Raw genomic sequence first — 14,265 nt, forward strand, 5'->3', positions numbered from 1 at the left:
CACCTCCCGAGTCCTCAGGACCTGAGCTTTCACACAGTCTGAGGGCTGAAATTTTCTAAGTCCCACAGTAGTTCTCTGTTAGATTGAACTTCCAGACAGTCCAAGGACTGATATCTTCTAAGTTCCTGAGTAGTTCTCTGTTAGTTTGAACCTTTCCACAGTCTGAGGGCTGACATTTTCTAAGTCCCACAGTAGTTCTCGGTTAGTTTGAACCTTCAGACAGTCCAAGGACTGATATCTTCTAAGTTCCTGAGTAGTTCTCTGTTAGTTTGAACCTTTCCACAGTCTGAGGACTGAAATCTTAAAAGTTCTTGAGTAGTTCTCTGTTAGTTTGAACCTTCAGACAGTCTGAGGACTGAAATTTTATAAGTTTCTCAGTACTTCTCTGTTAGTTTGAACTTTCTGGTTAACAGAAGCCTTAAAACTTGTGACCATGAGTCTTGATTTCACATTTAGACCATCCATCTGAGTTCTTCTCAGACCTTCACCTGTGGGTTTTTTAGAAATCCTCAACAAACTTTGATTCTCTTCACTCAACAGCAAAGTTTGTGGAGATCAGAAGGTAACATTAGTTTGATCAATGCCTTCAACTACTAGTCAATATTATTATTATTATTATTATTATTATTATATTATTATTATTATAATTCAATATTTTGTCTGTTTAAGAGTTAAACATTAAATACAATTAAATTAAACAGACAAAATATTGAATTAGATAATTCAACAAGATACATGTCATTATGAAATTAAACAAGATTTTTAAAAATACAAATATTAAAAATTACAGATAAAATATTTTCCATAATTAAACATTTAAAAAATACAATTAAACAAGAAGAATATTAAACATTTTAAAAAATGAAAACATTTAATTAGATTATTAAACCTTTAAAAAGACAAAACTAATAAAAAATTTAATGTTTAATTAGAAACTTACATCTTAAATTTCTTAAATCTTTGTAATAATAAAACTTTTTAAAAGTTTTATTGTATTAATTTTTTTTCCTTTGATTTAATTGCTTTTTGTTATGCAGTTTATTTCTTTAATCTTCTTTTTCTGTCAATATTTTAACCCCAACCTTAAAAATGAAATAAACTCTTAAACCACAATGAAAATACTTCTGTTGTCACAATCATGAGTTCGTCAATTATTCACTTCATCAAGTCAACTTTATTTGTTTAGCACCTTTTACACAGATGACAAAACTAAACAAGCAAAGAGAAAAAAAACTATGCTAAAACTATGATTAAAACTCAAAAACATTAAAAAAAAAAAAAAGATTTAACATGGTAATAAAATACATTGTGTCCAGGGGATGGAGGGAGTTTATTGAAGTCTTCTTGGGCTCACATGGGAAATCATTTAAAATATAAACTTGATATTCAGTCTAAGGAAACTGCAGAGCAACAGAAGAACCAACAATATCTCCTGTTTTCTCCTTTAATGAGTCGACTCTTCTTGTGCTTTCAGACCAAAGAACTACAGACTCTTCACAACCTGCTCAAACTCTTGGTACAGGACCTCACCACACGGGTCAAGAAGGTTTCCGTCTCATTTCTACTCTGAAGCTCACCTTCTCCTGCTCAAACTGCTGACAAATGTTTCTGCTGCTCTAAAGTCTGGTCTCCAGAACTTCCTAAAACTCTCAAAGTCTCTTCTGCTGCAGATTGCTTTGTAGAACTGTTCCAGAAAACCTCACTAAACCACATGGAGGGGCCTCAAGATAGTCGTCCAAATGAAACCGTACAAAAACCAAACTAGCACAACCCAAACGCTAAAGTCTCCTGCAGCCTACTAGAGAACCTCTGAGAACAGAGAATCAGGACAGGAACTCTTACCTTCTGGACAACCAATGTTGGTTCTCAAACAAGAATACAGAATGTGTCTGACCAAAAACCTCTGAAGACTCACTACAGCCAAGATAAAGACAGAACTCAGCTGCAACAAATCCACTAATCACTGCACACATTAGCACCATGTGCTAACTGTGGCTAAAGAACCACATTTACCAAGACAACTATCCAGTACAAAGCCCTAAAACACAGCAAGAAACACATTAAAGCCTATTTTACTGCTAGAAGCTGCAAGCCAACGCCTAAAGAACAAACTAACGCAACGAAGCCAAACCCTGGTCAGTGGTGAAGGAAAGCAGAGGAAATGTTTGTCTGCAGCTAAATAAAGCAGGAAGACACTGAGCTGCTCAGGTGTTCCTGATAATACCAAGCTGCCACCTGGACAGCCAATAGGAACACAACCACCTGGACAGCCAATAGGAACACAGCTTACTGGAAGTCCAGAGGGCTGGGTTAGTGAAGGAAATTTAGTTTAAAGTTGAAGCAGAAAGTTAACAAAGAAAGTTGAAAACCACCTTCTGATACCTGAAATCTCTGAGTTTTCACACAAAGAACACTTGAACATGTCAAACTGGTTCCATAGTAGAACCATCATTGTAAAAACGTCATAGTATGGTGTGTTGCTCAAAAAACATTAGGACCCGGCTGTCAGGGGACAAACATGTAAGAAACATGAGAACAGAGAGAACCCAACCAGTAGGTCACAGTTTATCATCCCCCAGTCATCTCCTGAAGTCCATATGGTGAGAGACATCAGTATCTGGTTGTTAATTTACCAGAGGATGCTTATAATCATGCTGATGTGGTCTGTACTCTACAGTATTTTAGTGACTCAATAAATGCCTAAGTTGTTTTTTTTAAATGCTTTTTAGTTTTTAATAAACATTTAACAGCCTATATGTAATCAATAAATGGCCTTTGCCTATCTTAAGAAAAATTCACTCAGAACTCTATGTTAACAGTACTAAATAAATCAATAAATACATGCATACACACAAAAATAAGTTAATACATTAACTGTGTTTATGTTTTTGCAGAATCCAGTATTGCTCACTGGTTGGTCATTACATTTTGTTAGTTTGATTTCACTGTTTAAAATGATGCCACCTCTTTTCAGACAGAACCTGTGATAATAAAACAATACAAAATTTTTAGTTCTGTGTTAATAAAGCACTTAAAGCTTTAAGTATGGCTAAATGCTTTTTTCAAAATTAAATGTCACTCCTTTGGTGGTAGTGGCCCCAAGTTCAGTAAAGTTGGAAAGATATTCACAGATTCAGACTTCCAGCATCAATAACTCATTAGATATAGGTTGTCAAAACATAAACGGTGCCTCTTTCCCATTGTTGCAAGTCAGACAATGTGCTACAAGCCCAGTTTTATCAAAAGTAGCTGTCTTTCAAGCTACAGGAATAACATTGGTGTCTATTATGCTTCAGATGTGTGGCTGTGTTTTATGGTCCTTGTGTCCCACCCCCCACCTCTCTATCTCTACCTCTACACCTCTATCTCTACCCCTCTACCTCTTCCCCTCTACCTCTATCCCTCTATCTGTATCCCTCTATCTTTACCTCTCTACCTCTTCTGTCCCTCTCAACCCACCTGGCCAGCAGACAGATGGGTCCCCCCACATTAGAGCCTGGTTCTGCTCAAGGTTTTTTTCCCTGTTAAAAGGGTGTTTTCCTTGCCACTGTCGCCTTTTGGCTTGCTCTGGGGGTCAGGCATATGGGTTCTGTAAAGCGTCTCGAGACAATTTGACTGTAATTGGCGCTATATAAATAAAATTGAATTGAATTGAATTATGGAGTGAACAGGGTTCGTCTGCAATTTGCAAAACTGCTGCAACAGTAAAGGGAGACAAATATTCAATAACTTCACTCTTATACATTGTAGTGTCACTAAAATCACTGCAGCCTTCAACTGGCTCCTGCTGACAAAGTGTTTTAACAGAAATGTAAATGCTGTAATTTGATTCTTTTAATGAACCATGTAACTTGAATGGATGTGATGCTGGTGTGACCACAGTGCACACGTCTGATGTTGCTCACAGTGGTCCAAGGGACGCTCAGGGAGTTTGTGTGTTTGCTCAGACTCATGAAAAATTACAGGGAACATTGCTGGGAATCCATGTCACAGAGAAGATGATGGAGGTGGCAGCTGCTAAAAACAGATCAGCTCTCTGCGGTGCTGACTGACGCTGCAACATTCTCCCGGTCTCGTGAGGAATGGATTGCTTTTGTTACCGTCCTTCAATTCAGAGGAGGGGGAAAACTGACTTACAGTTGGAAAGCTGCAGCCGCAACTCAACTTGGGGTCAAGGGATTTGGAGCATTTGAAAGCCGTCTGTAATTTAAAAAGGATTTTATATAAAAACTAATGGTGGGATGCGATTAAAAAAAAAAAAGTAATTAATTACAGGCTTTGTAATTAATCGTGATTAATCACACTTTTGCCAGATGGCAATATTTGACACAGTAAGTGAAGTTTTTCCAACTCAAATAAAATTTTGGTTGACAGATGAATCAATGAATAGACATATGTGTGTTTATACTTTAAAATTCATATATAAATAAATTTAAAATGGGACATATAGAAAAAAGTGATTTTGATGATTTAAAGCCTGGATTTAGTTTGGTTTTCCACTGTGTGGCACATAAGAATAAGTAGTTCAAGGATGTTCAAAAAGTTAAAAATCCATAGATTCATTCTGTTTTCATAGTTTCTGGGTCTGATACATGGTGTCATTTTGACGGTTCTTTTTCTAGGCTCCACCGTTAGCCAGTAGACTGTCGTAGCTAACGTTAGCTCTGGTGCTAACAGCAACATGTTTTGCATTGAGGTGATACCGTCGGCTTGAAGTGCTGCGGTGATAAGAAAACTCTTTGTTTCACAATTTGCACACAACCAGGCTTTTATCCAAGCTGATATAACTTTCTGCATAACAAACTCAATGTGGTCTCGTCTTCCTTCTCTGTTCACCAAACTTTCTTGTGCGCTACGTCACTTAGTGCTTCCTGTGCTTGGCTGGAAAACACACTTTAGGTTCATTAGCGCCACCTACTGGACTGGAAACTGAGGAAGGTGCGGTCAAATGCGTTTTTGTTTTAATGCGTGATTTTTTTCTGTAATTAATTAATCGAAATTAATGCGTTAAAGTCCCAGCCAAACAAAAACATACAAGAAATAACCCACTCGCACGTTGCTGCTCCAAAACATGTTTCTTTATTGGAATCATCTGAATTATCACTTCCCCAGCATGAAAACACCCTGCTGCATCTCCGTTTTCTGCAGCGTTTTTTAGAAAGTAAAAAAAATTAGTATTAACCAGGCAAGCTTGACAATGAGTTACAGAGGAGAGGGAGGTGGTTCTCCTCAGTTTGTGCTAATATCAGAGTGTGAAAGTTTGACATTTCGTTCAAAGGAATCATTTTTTTTTAGAAAAAGAGAAAAGGACAGCACACGCCTGCTTTGCAACAAAACACGTCCCTCGGTGTTGGACTAGGCTTGACAACTGCAATATTACAATTATGAGACGACATTCGGTTGTTTTTTTGGGGGCGGCAACGATTCAACACTTGCTTTCATCATGTTGCTGTTTGGGTGCAATGAAACCTAAAGTTGCTGTTGATAGCCTTTACAGTGTTTCTTCCAGGGTTCGTACCCCCGCAGAGAGCGCGCTCTGATGTTGCAGGTCTCCAGGCAAGCCGGACAAAATGAAACCCCATGCTGAAATATTGTAGACGTCATGTACCGTGACTACACAGAAACACAGAAATTCATCCGCTCATGTCAGGTGAGAGGATGCAAATTTACAGGAGAGCTCGTTCAGTGTAACATCTCTATACCACAATAACCTCACAAATCACTGGCAACGTCCCCTCGTTGTTTTTATTACACACAGGCCTGCGACAAACTCGTACAGTATAGTTAGTACACCAAGTGTTCATCTGCTAGTCTGATCATACAGTCATGGACGAAAGTATTGGCACCCTTGGAATTTTTCCAGAAAATACACCATTTCTCCCAGAAATTGTTGCAATTACAAATGTTTTTGGTATACATGTGTTTATTTCCTTGATGTGCATTGGAAAAACACAAAAAAGCAGAAGAACAAAGCCATAATTTACATAATTTTACACAAAACTCAAAAAATGGGCCAGACAAAATTGTTGGCACCCTCAACTCAGTATTTGGTCGCACACACTGTGGAAGAAGTAACTGAAACCAGTCACTTCCTATAACCATCAACAAGCTTCTTACACCTCTCAAATGGAATTTTGGACCACTCTTCTTTTGCAAATTGCTCCAGGTCTCTCAGATTTGACGGGTGCCTTCTTGCAACAGCAATTTTGAGATCTCGCTATAGGTTCCAGGGGTGCCAGTGCTTTCATCCATGACTGTATCTGTGCTCCGGGCTGCGACTAGAACTTTGTGCTCACACTTCATTAACAGTCATATATGTGATCCACCCACAAGCTAAGTACAGTACATCTGGATTTTGTGCAAATGAAAAAAAAAGAGAAATGAAATAGTCCCCCTTTTCTGGAAAATTTTCATTAAAAACTGAGGAAGTCAGATGGTTTGTCGACATTCAACTCAACTTGTTACAGAGGAAGGTTACAGTATTCTCCACACGTCTGACCCTGTCACTTTTGTCCTTTTACGCACAATCACAGCTGAAAACCACACGACTCGGTGGCAAAAGGACTCGGTGGGCGTGTGTGTTAGTGCTGGAGCAGGGATTTGGCCTAACACACTATGTTTCTGGGACAGAAGCTGATCTGTTGACCCCCTGTGCGGAGAGCTGGTTTTGAAACACACACACATACACCTGCAAACATTCAGAAATCTGTCCTCCAAGGAGGCGTTCGTCTAAACCTATATTGGATGTATTGTTGGTTGTAAACTGGCACTGGTCAGGAAAGTACCATGTGGCACCAGAAAGAGGAAACCGGTGTGTCTCTCTGGCCGGACAGCCACGTCACCGTATGGCTTCATGGGAAAAGGTCTGGCTGAGGCGATGGGAGAAGAGAGGAGGTGGCGATTTGATCGTATGAAAGATGACTTGGACGTTTTGTTTCCAGCCGCTTGCAGGATGTGCTTAAACTAGCCAGTTGTGCCCTGTTCTCCCACGTGTCCTCGGTCCAGACCCTTCCCCGCAGACCCGCCTTGCTGGGCCGCTCGGCTCTCACTTCTCCATGAGCGACAGCTGGATGATGCGCTGCAGCTCCTCTTCCTCCTGCCGCCGTCGGAGCTCCGCCTCCTCCTGCTCCCGGGCCGAGATCTCCATGGCGATGCGGAGCTGCTCGTCGTAGCTGCAAGGGTTCGGTGGCTTCTTGGAGGGGGTGGAGGAGAGGCTGCAGGGGGGGCGGGGCTTGTGCTGGGGGGTCCTGGGTAGACAAATAGAGACAAATACAGCTAAAAAAAAACCTATGCACTACCAATGAAAACATGGACCGGAAAGTTTCATTAAACATTGTTCAGAATTATGGACTGTTTGAAAGATTAGTCAATCCCTAACATCCCTATAGCAACCAATAATCTATTAATTTACTAAAAATGTAATGACACCTGAAAATATAATAAAATTTGCACTTAAACTGCATAAAAAATATTATAAAAGTCCAATAATGCAATAAAATATCTGAAATGTTGTCAACTGGACATTGAAAGATCCATTAAAACCTTCTATCACCAGGTGAAACAAACATTTATGACCGGTTATGTATGTTTATATCAGGTGTCACTGAGTGTGTTACCAAGAGCTGGTGTGTTAGTTTGTGACTGTTTTCATAAGGCAGTGTTTTGTTAGAAATCTGTAGCGTAGGGAGTGAAGAGGAAGGTTTAGGGAGCACTACAGTGCTGCTAAGAAGCTTATCTGACCTGGAATTCTGGATTTTTCCAGTAGCATCACCCACCAGGATGTTGCTTATCCCTAAGTTTCTGTCCATGTGTATGTGGCTGCAGAGTGCTCTAAATCTGCACTTTAACCCAATAGTCATTATTCAGTTCCAACTAATGGACACTCACTGGCCACTATATTAGATACACCTTGCTAGTAAAAGGTCGGAACCCCTTTTGTCTTCAGAACTGACTTAATTCTTCATGGCGTATTTTCAACAAGGATTTGGAAACATTCCTCAGAGATTTTGGTCCATATTTACATGATAGCATCACAAAGTTGCTGCAGATTTGTCAGCTGCACATCCATGATGCAATCTCACGTTCCACCACATCCCAAAGGTTCTATTGGACTGAGATCTGGTGACTGTGGAGGCCATTGGAGTACAGTGAACTCATTTTCGTGTTCAAGAAACCAGTTTGAGATGATTTAAGCTTTGTGACATGGAGCATTATCCTGCAGGAAGTAGCATCAGAAGATGAGTACACTGTAGTCATGAAGGGATGAACATGGTTAGCAACTATGCTAACAATGCTGTGGTGTTTAAACAATGCTCAGTCGGTACTAAAGGGCTCAAAATGTTCCAAGGAAATATCTCCCACACCATTACACCAGCAGCCTGAACCTTTGATACAAGGCAGGATGGATCCATGCTTTTATGGTGTTTACGCCAAATTCTGACCATCTGAATGTTGCAGCCAAAATGGAGACTCATCAAACCAGGAAATGTTTTTCTAATCTTCTATTGTCCAATTTTGGTGAGGCTATGCCAATTGTAGCTTCAGTATTCTGTTCTTAGCTGACAGGAGTGGCACCTAGTGTGGCCTTCTGCTGCTGTAGTCCATCTTCTTCAAGGTTGGACGTATTGTGCGTTCAGAGATGGTATTCTGCATTCCTTGGTTGTAACCAGTGGTTATTTGAGTTACTGTTGCCTTTTCTATCATCTCCAACCAGTCTGTCCATTCTCTTCTGATCTTTCACATCAACGAGGCATTTTCATCCCCACAACTGCTGCTCACTGGATATTTTCTCTTTTCAGACCATTCTCTGTAAACTCTAGAGACCAGCACATCTGGCACCATGCCATGTTGAAAGGCACTTAAATCCCCTTTCCTCCTGATTGTGATGCTTAGTTTGAACTTCATCAAGTTGTCTTGACCACGTCTACATGAATAAATGCACTGAGTTGTGGCCATGTGATAATTGTATTCACAAGCAATTGAACAGGTGTACCTAATAAAGTGGCTGTTGAGTGTATATTAAATTCATAAAACAGAAAATGTAGCGCTCTGAACTGAAAATGTACATAGTTTTACAATATTAGTTTTCAGGCAATCTGAAGGGTTTTACATTTTATCAATTAGAAAATGTTACTGGATTCTTGATCAAGTTATTACATTGCTTGGTTTTATTACATTTTCAGTCAAGTGAAGTTAAAAAAAAAACTTTTCAGGCATTTTTCAGTAAATAACCACATCAAAAAAAAAAACTTTTCAGGCATTTTTCAGTAAATAACCACATCATCGGGTGCTACACTTCCTTTTGCTGGTGTTTATCCTTCACTGTGACTTTGCTTCGTCTTTCAGCCCTTTAGTCCATCAAGAAGAGCTGTGAAGCCCTGTGGAAGAGCTGCCTAAAAATCTGGATCTGTCCAGATCAAATTCCATTTATTATATTCTTTTATATTTTCAGGATTGGTGGATTATTTTAAAACCTACTAGTTACCATTGATGTTAGTTGCAGATTGCCTTAAAATTTCTGTTGTTGTCTTGATGCCTCCAGAGATATCCTCCAGAGAAAGAACACACCTAAATAATGATAGCATTTTTTTCCAAGTTAATTACCAAATTCAGTTAAAAATGTAGTTTCTGGGGCGCTAGCGAGGCACAAATGGAGTAAGTCGCACTCTTGAGGGCTCCTGCAGAATCCTAAATAATTTCATAATTAAACGACATTCCTATCTGAAATAACTGACAGAACTCTTAAAATATATTGCAATAAACTAGAGCGTGACAAAAGCTCGGCGAAATTGGCGTGGATGGCGGCGAACCTTCGAAAATATAAGTACGACGGATCGTCCAACACAAGGCCCAACACATCCTCGTCAAAGAGTTCACACAGCCCGGATAAGGCCACACCCGCACCTGCGGAGGGGTCCGCCATGGATATTGCATCCGTCAAAGCTGACATTCTCTCATCCCTGAGAAAAGAAATATCCTCCGTTATAAGAGAAGAGCTGAAGAGTACCCTGGCAGAGGAATTCGACTCTCTGACGAAGGAAATAAAGGCCGTAAAAACTGAGATTGTGAACAACACAGCCGCAATACGCACGGAAATCGAGCAGGTGAAGGCCCACGTAAAAACTGTAGAAGCGGGGCTGTCAACGTGGTCCGATGAAGTTGTGTCGGTACAAGAGACAGTGCAAGACCTCAATAAACAAATGAAAGATCTACAAGAAAAGTGTGAGGACTTGGAGGGCAGGATGCGGAGAGGGAATATACGGATTACTGGTGTACCGGAACACCCAGGATCAAGCTCTCCCACAGCTGTTTCCAAACTTATCCAGGAAGTGCTGCAGATGGAGAAAGAGGTACGGGTGGAGCGTTCACACCGCAGCCTAATACAGAGAAGACCGGGGGACACACCACGTGTAATAATCGCAAGACTGCACAACGAGGGAGATGTTATGGACATTCTGAGGAGAGCCCGTGACCGTGCAGGACAACTCAAATACAAAGGAAATCCGATCGCCATGTTCCCGGATTACACAGCAAATGTCGCTAAAGCTAGAGCGGCTTTCACGGAGGTCAGGAGGATGCTACGGGGGAGGCAGGGAATCCGCTATGGACTTTTCTACCCAGCCAAGTTTCGCATCTCCCACAACAACGTGGAAAAGGAGTTCGTTGATGCTACTAAAGCTTTGGATTATGTTAAGAAAAACGTAATCCCCGCTGATGAAACTGAACACTGATCGGAGCTGATAAATGTATAAATTCCCCACATCTGCATACGTGAGTACATTACTATGATATCATCACCGGTGGTGGCGACACGCCAGCTGTTATATGTTACAGGTGGGATAAAGACATGAGAAGGAGGGAATTTATAGCTCTAATAATAATCTCTCTATACAATATATTCCCATGTCAGTATTAAGATGTCGCTATGTTCATACATTACATGATTAGGATGTGCAGGAGCCTGAGCGTTTTGTTATAATTTTTCTGTTTGGCTTTTCACCCAAGCAAAGGCGAGCTACCTCAAACTTTGCTCGCACAGCTGCCTGTTCTGACCTGCAGCCGGGGACCTGGTCCCAAAGAACTGACGAGACTCTAATGTTGGTTGAGTTCATTGTTTTCCATGCCCTGTTCTGTTCTATTTGTTCAGATCCCATTGTTCCCTGGGGATCCCAGAGTAATATTGATAATACAGCTGTACATTTAGTTCTAAAGTATTCTGAGTACAAGATTATCACTACACGTTTGTATGTTTTGGATAGGCACGATGCTCCATATTCGTAACTCTCTTTTCTACATGTATACATGTATATATCCCTGTTATCTCTCTATTCATAGATTTGGCTCCCCTCTTAATACATATTACCACAATACATTTCCTACCCCTCATTTATCTCAGCAAACTTGCGCATCCACACCCATACACAAACCCACACATTTACTAAACGTCACATCCAACTCTCATCTTACCATTTAAGCCATGGGATCACTTAAGGTCATAAGCTACAATGTCAAAGGGCTTCATAGCCCCATAAAGAGGAAGAAAATCCTCAACCAATTAAGAAAGATTAATTGTCAGATTGCATTCCTACAAGAGACCCACCTATCAGATATAGAACATGACAAACTGAAAAAATCATGGGCTGATAAAGTGTTTTACTCATCGCACCAGTCAGGCAGAAGGAGGGGGGTTTCTATTCTAATACATAGACAGGTTAATTTTTCATCAAGTCTTGTTCATAAAGACTCTGAAGGAAGATTTATCTTAGTGAATGGGTCTATTGATGGAACACAAGTCTCTCTCATGAATATATATGCTCCAAATGAGGATATACCTGGTTTTATAAGTAAAATATTTACTACAATACTACAACACAGTACGGGTATCCTTCTGCTGGGAGGGGACTTTAACTGCACCATGTCTCAATTCACAGATAGACAACCTCCCTCCAAGGCCTCTACACCAAGAATGAGCAAAATGCTAAAATACTTATCCACAGAGTCAGGCCTGGTAGATGTCTGGAGAAGTAAACATCCCAAAGGCAGAGATTTCACATTTTACTCCCACAGACACTCATCCTATTCAAGAATCGATCTCTTTTTTACTCCCAAATCAGAGATGCATAGGATAGAAGGTATAAAGATTCTACCAATTACTCTGTCTGACCATGCACCACTTGAGCTAATATGGGATTTGGGCCACAGGTCTAAAACCAAACAGTGGAGATTGAATGCTTCACTTCTAAATGATAAAGATTTCCTTACACTTATAAAAACTGAACTGAAAAATTACTTGGATATAAATACCTCACCTGAAATATCACCTCTTATTCTGTGGGACTGTGCAAAGGCATATATTAGAGGATGCATTATTTCATTTGCAAGTGCAAAAAAGAAGAGAAGGGAAGCAAAACAAACTGAATTAGAGGATAAAATTAAAAAACTGGAGCAGCAACATAAGAGAACACCAACCTCTTATCTACTTGATACCCTTAAACAAGCTCGCAGAGACTTAAACATCTTATTAACAGAAAAGATTGAGGCCAACTTAAGGTTTACCAACCAAAAATATTATGAAAATGGTAACAGGGCAAGCAGATTGCTAGCATTAAGACTAAAAAAACAGCAGTCATCTAATATCGTACATAAGTTACAGTGCAATAATTCAATAATCACAAGACCAGACGAAATCTCACAGGAGTTTGCAGGATTTTACAAATCCATGTATAGTAATACGGACACTTGCACTGATGATGAGGAGTTGGCCAAATTCTTGAAAGATATCGAATTACAGGAATTATCTGAGTCTATGGCAAAAGAGCTAGACGAACCAATCAGAGAATCAGAAATACAACAGGTAATCTCCACTCTGAAAAATAATAAAAGTCCTGGCCCGGATGGATATATTAACGAATTTTATAAAACATTTAAAGAGACGATATCACCCTTGCTATTAAAAGCCTACCATTATGCACTACAATCAGGGACTATGGCTCCCTCCTGGAGGGAGGCAGCCATAGTTGTCATACAGAAGGAAGGCAAGGATCCCACTAAATGTGAATCGTATAGGCCTATATCATTGCTGAATACAGACTTACGTATACTAACAGCTATTTTAGCAAGACGCGTCAATAGAGTTATAACACAAATTATCCATCCGGATCAGACCGGGTTTATTACAGGGAGGAATTATGGAGACAATATTAGAAGACTGTTGAACCTTGTAACCCACACAGGAACACAGAAGAAGGAAGCCATGATATTATCACTTGATGCCCAAAAAGCATTCGACCGAGTATCCTGGAAATACTTATTCCAATTATTAAAACGTCTTAAGTTTGGCCCAAGTTTCATTAAGTGGATACAAACATTGTACTCTGATCCGCAAGCTGCTGTTAAAGTTAATGGGTTCCTATCAGATCGCTTTGCCCTTGAACGTGGGTGCAGACAGGGCTGCTCCCTATCACCTCTATTGTTTAATATTTGCATTGAACCACTAGCCCAACTGATTAGAGATAATATTAACATAAAGGGACTAACAATAAATGGAGAACTTCACAAGCTATCGCTGTACGCAGATGACGTTCTTTTATATTTAACTGAACCTGCAACTACAATCCCTCACCTAAAAGATCTCATTTCAACATATGGGTTCTTCTCAGGCTATAAAGTAAATGTAGACAAAACCATAGCTATGGATATAAGTGGTAATATCTCACAGTCAGTTAAACTTCAGAGTGGATTTAAATGGCCAAAGAATGGTATTAGATACCTTGGCATTCAAATTCCACCAACATTAAAAAACTTATATAATACAAACTACAAACCTATAACTCAGGAAATTAGCAGAGATCTAGACCGATGGTCAACTCTTCCATTATCTCTGTTGGGCCGTATAGAAAGTTTACGGATGAATATAATTCCTAAGCTTCTATACCTATTTCAGATGTTGCCAATTGATATTCCTAAATCCACGTTTGATAAATTAGATAGACTTTTCTCAAAGTTCATTTGGCAAGGGCGACGGCCAAGAGTCAGACTGAAAACACTACAGCTTCCTAAATCCCATGGAGGCCTTAAACTCCCGCACCTTAGGCACTATTTCTGGGCTGCACAGTTAAGGCCCTTAACAATATGGATTCAGGATCTCTCAGATACACGCTGGCTAAATATAGAGAAAAGTCTGTGTTCTACTCCCCTACATGCCTTGCCATTCATAGACATCTCATCTGGGGACATTCAGATGGGTGAATGGACCAGAATCACTTT

At 40.0% G+C, this 14,265-nt stretch overlaps 1 protein-coding gene across 3 annotated transcripts in view; it reads right to left on the reverse strand.

The window, feature by feature from the left end:
* Positions 1-5,063: 5,063 nt before the first annotated feature.
* Positions 5,064-14,265, reverse strand: part of ankrd13b (ankyrin repeat domain 13B) — a 60,649-nt gene continuing 51,447 nt past the window's right edge. For all 3 annotated transcript variants that reach the window (XM_035955205.2, XM_023285550.3, XM_055012326.1), the window contains one exon: positions 5,064-7,247. In XM_035955205.2, coding sequence (XP_035811098.2) covers positions 7,046-7,247 — 202 coding nt within the window. In that variant the 3' untranslated portion in view covers positions 5,064-7,045. The remainder of the gene's footprint in view (positions 7,248-14,265) is intronic.

Source organism: Amphiprion ocellaris, chromosome 7, assembly GCF_022539595.1.
Source record: "Amphiprion ocellaris isolate individual 3 ecotype Okinawa chromosome 7, ASM2253959v1, whole genome shotgun sequence".
Lineage (NCBI taxonomy): Eukaryota > Metazoa > Chordata > Actinopteri > Pomacentridae > Amphiprion > Amphiprion ocellaris.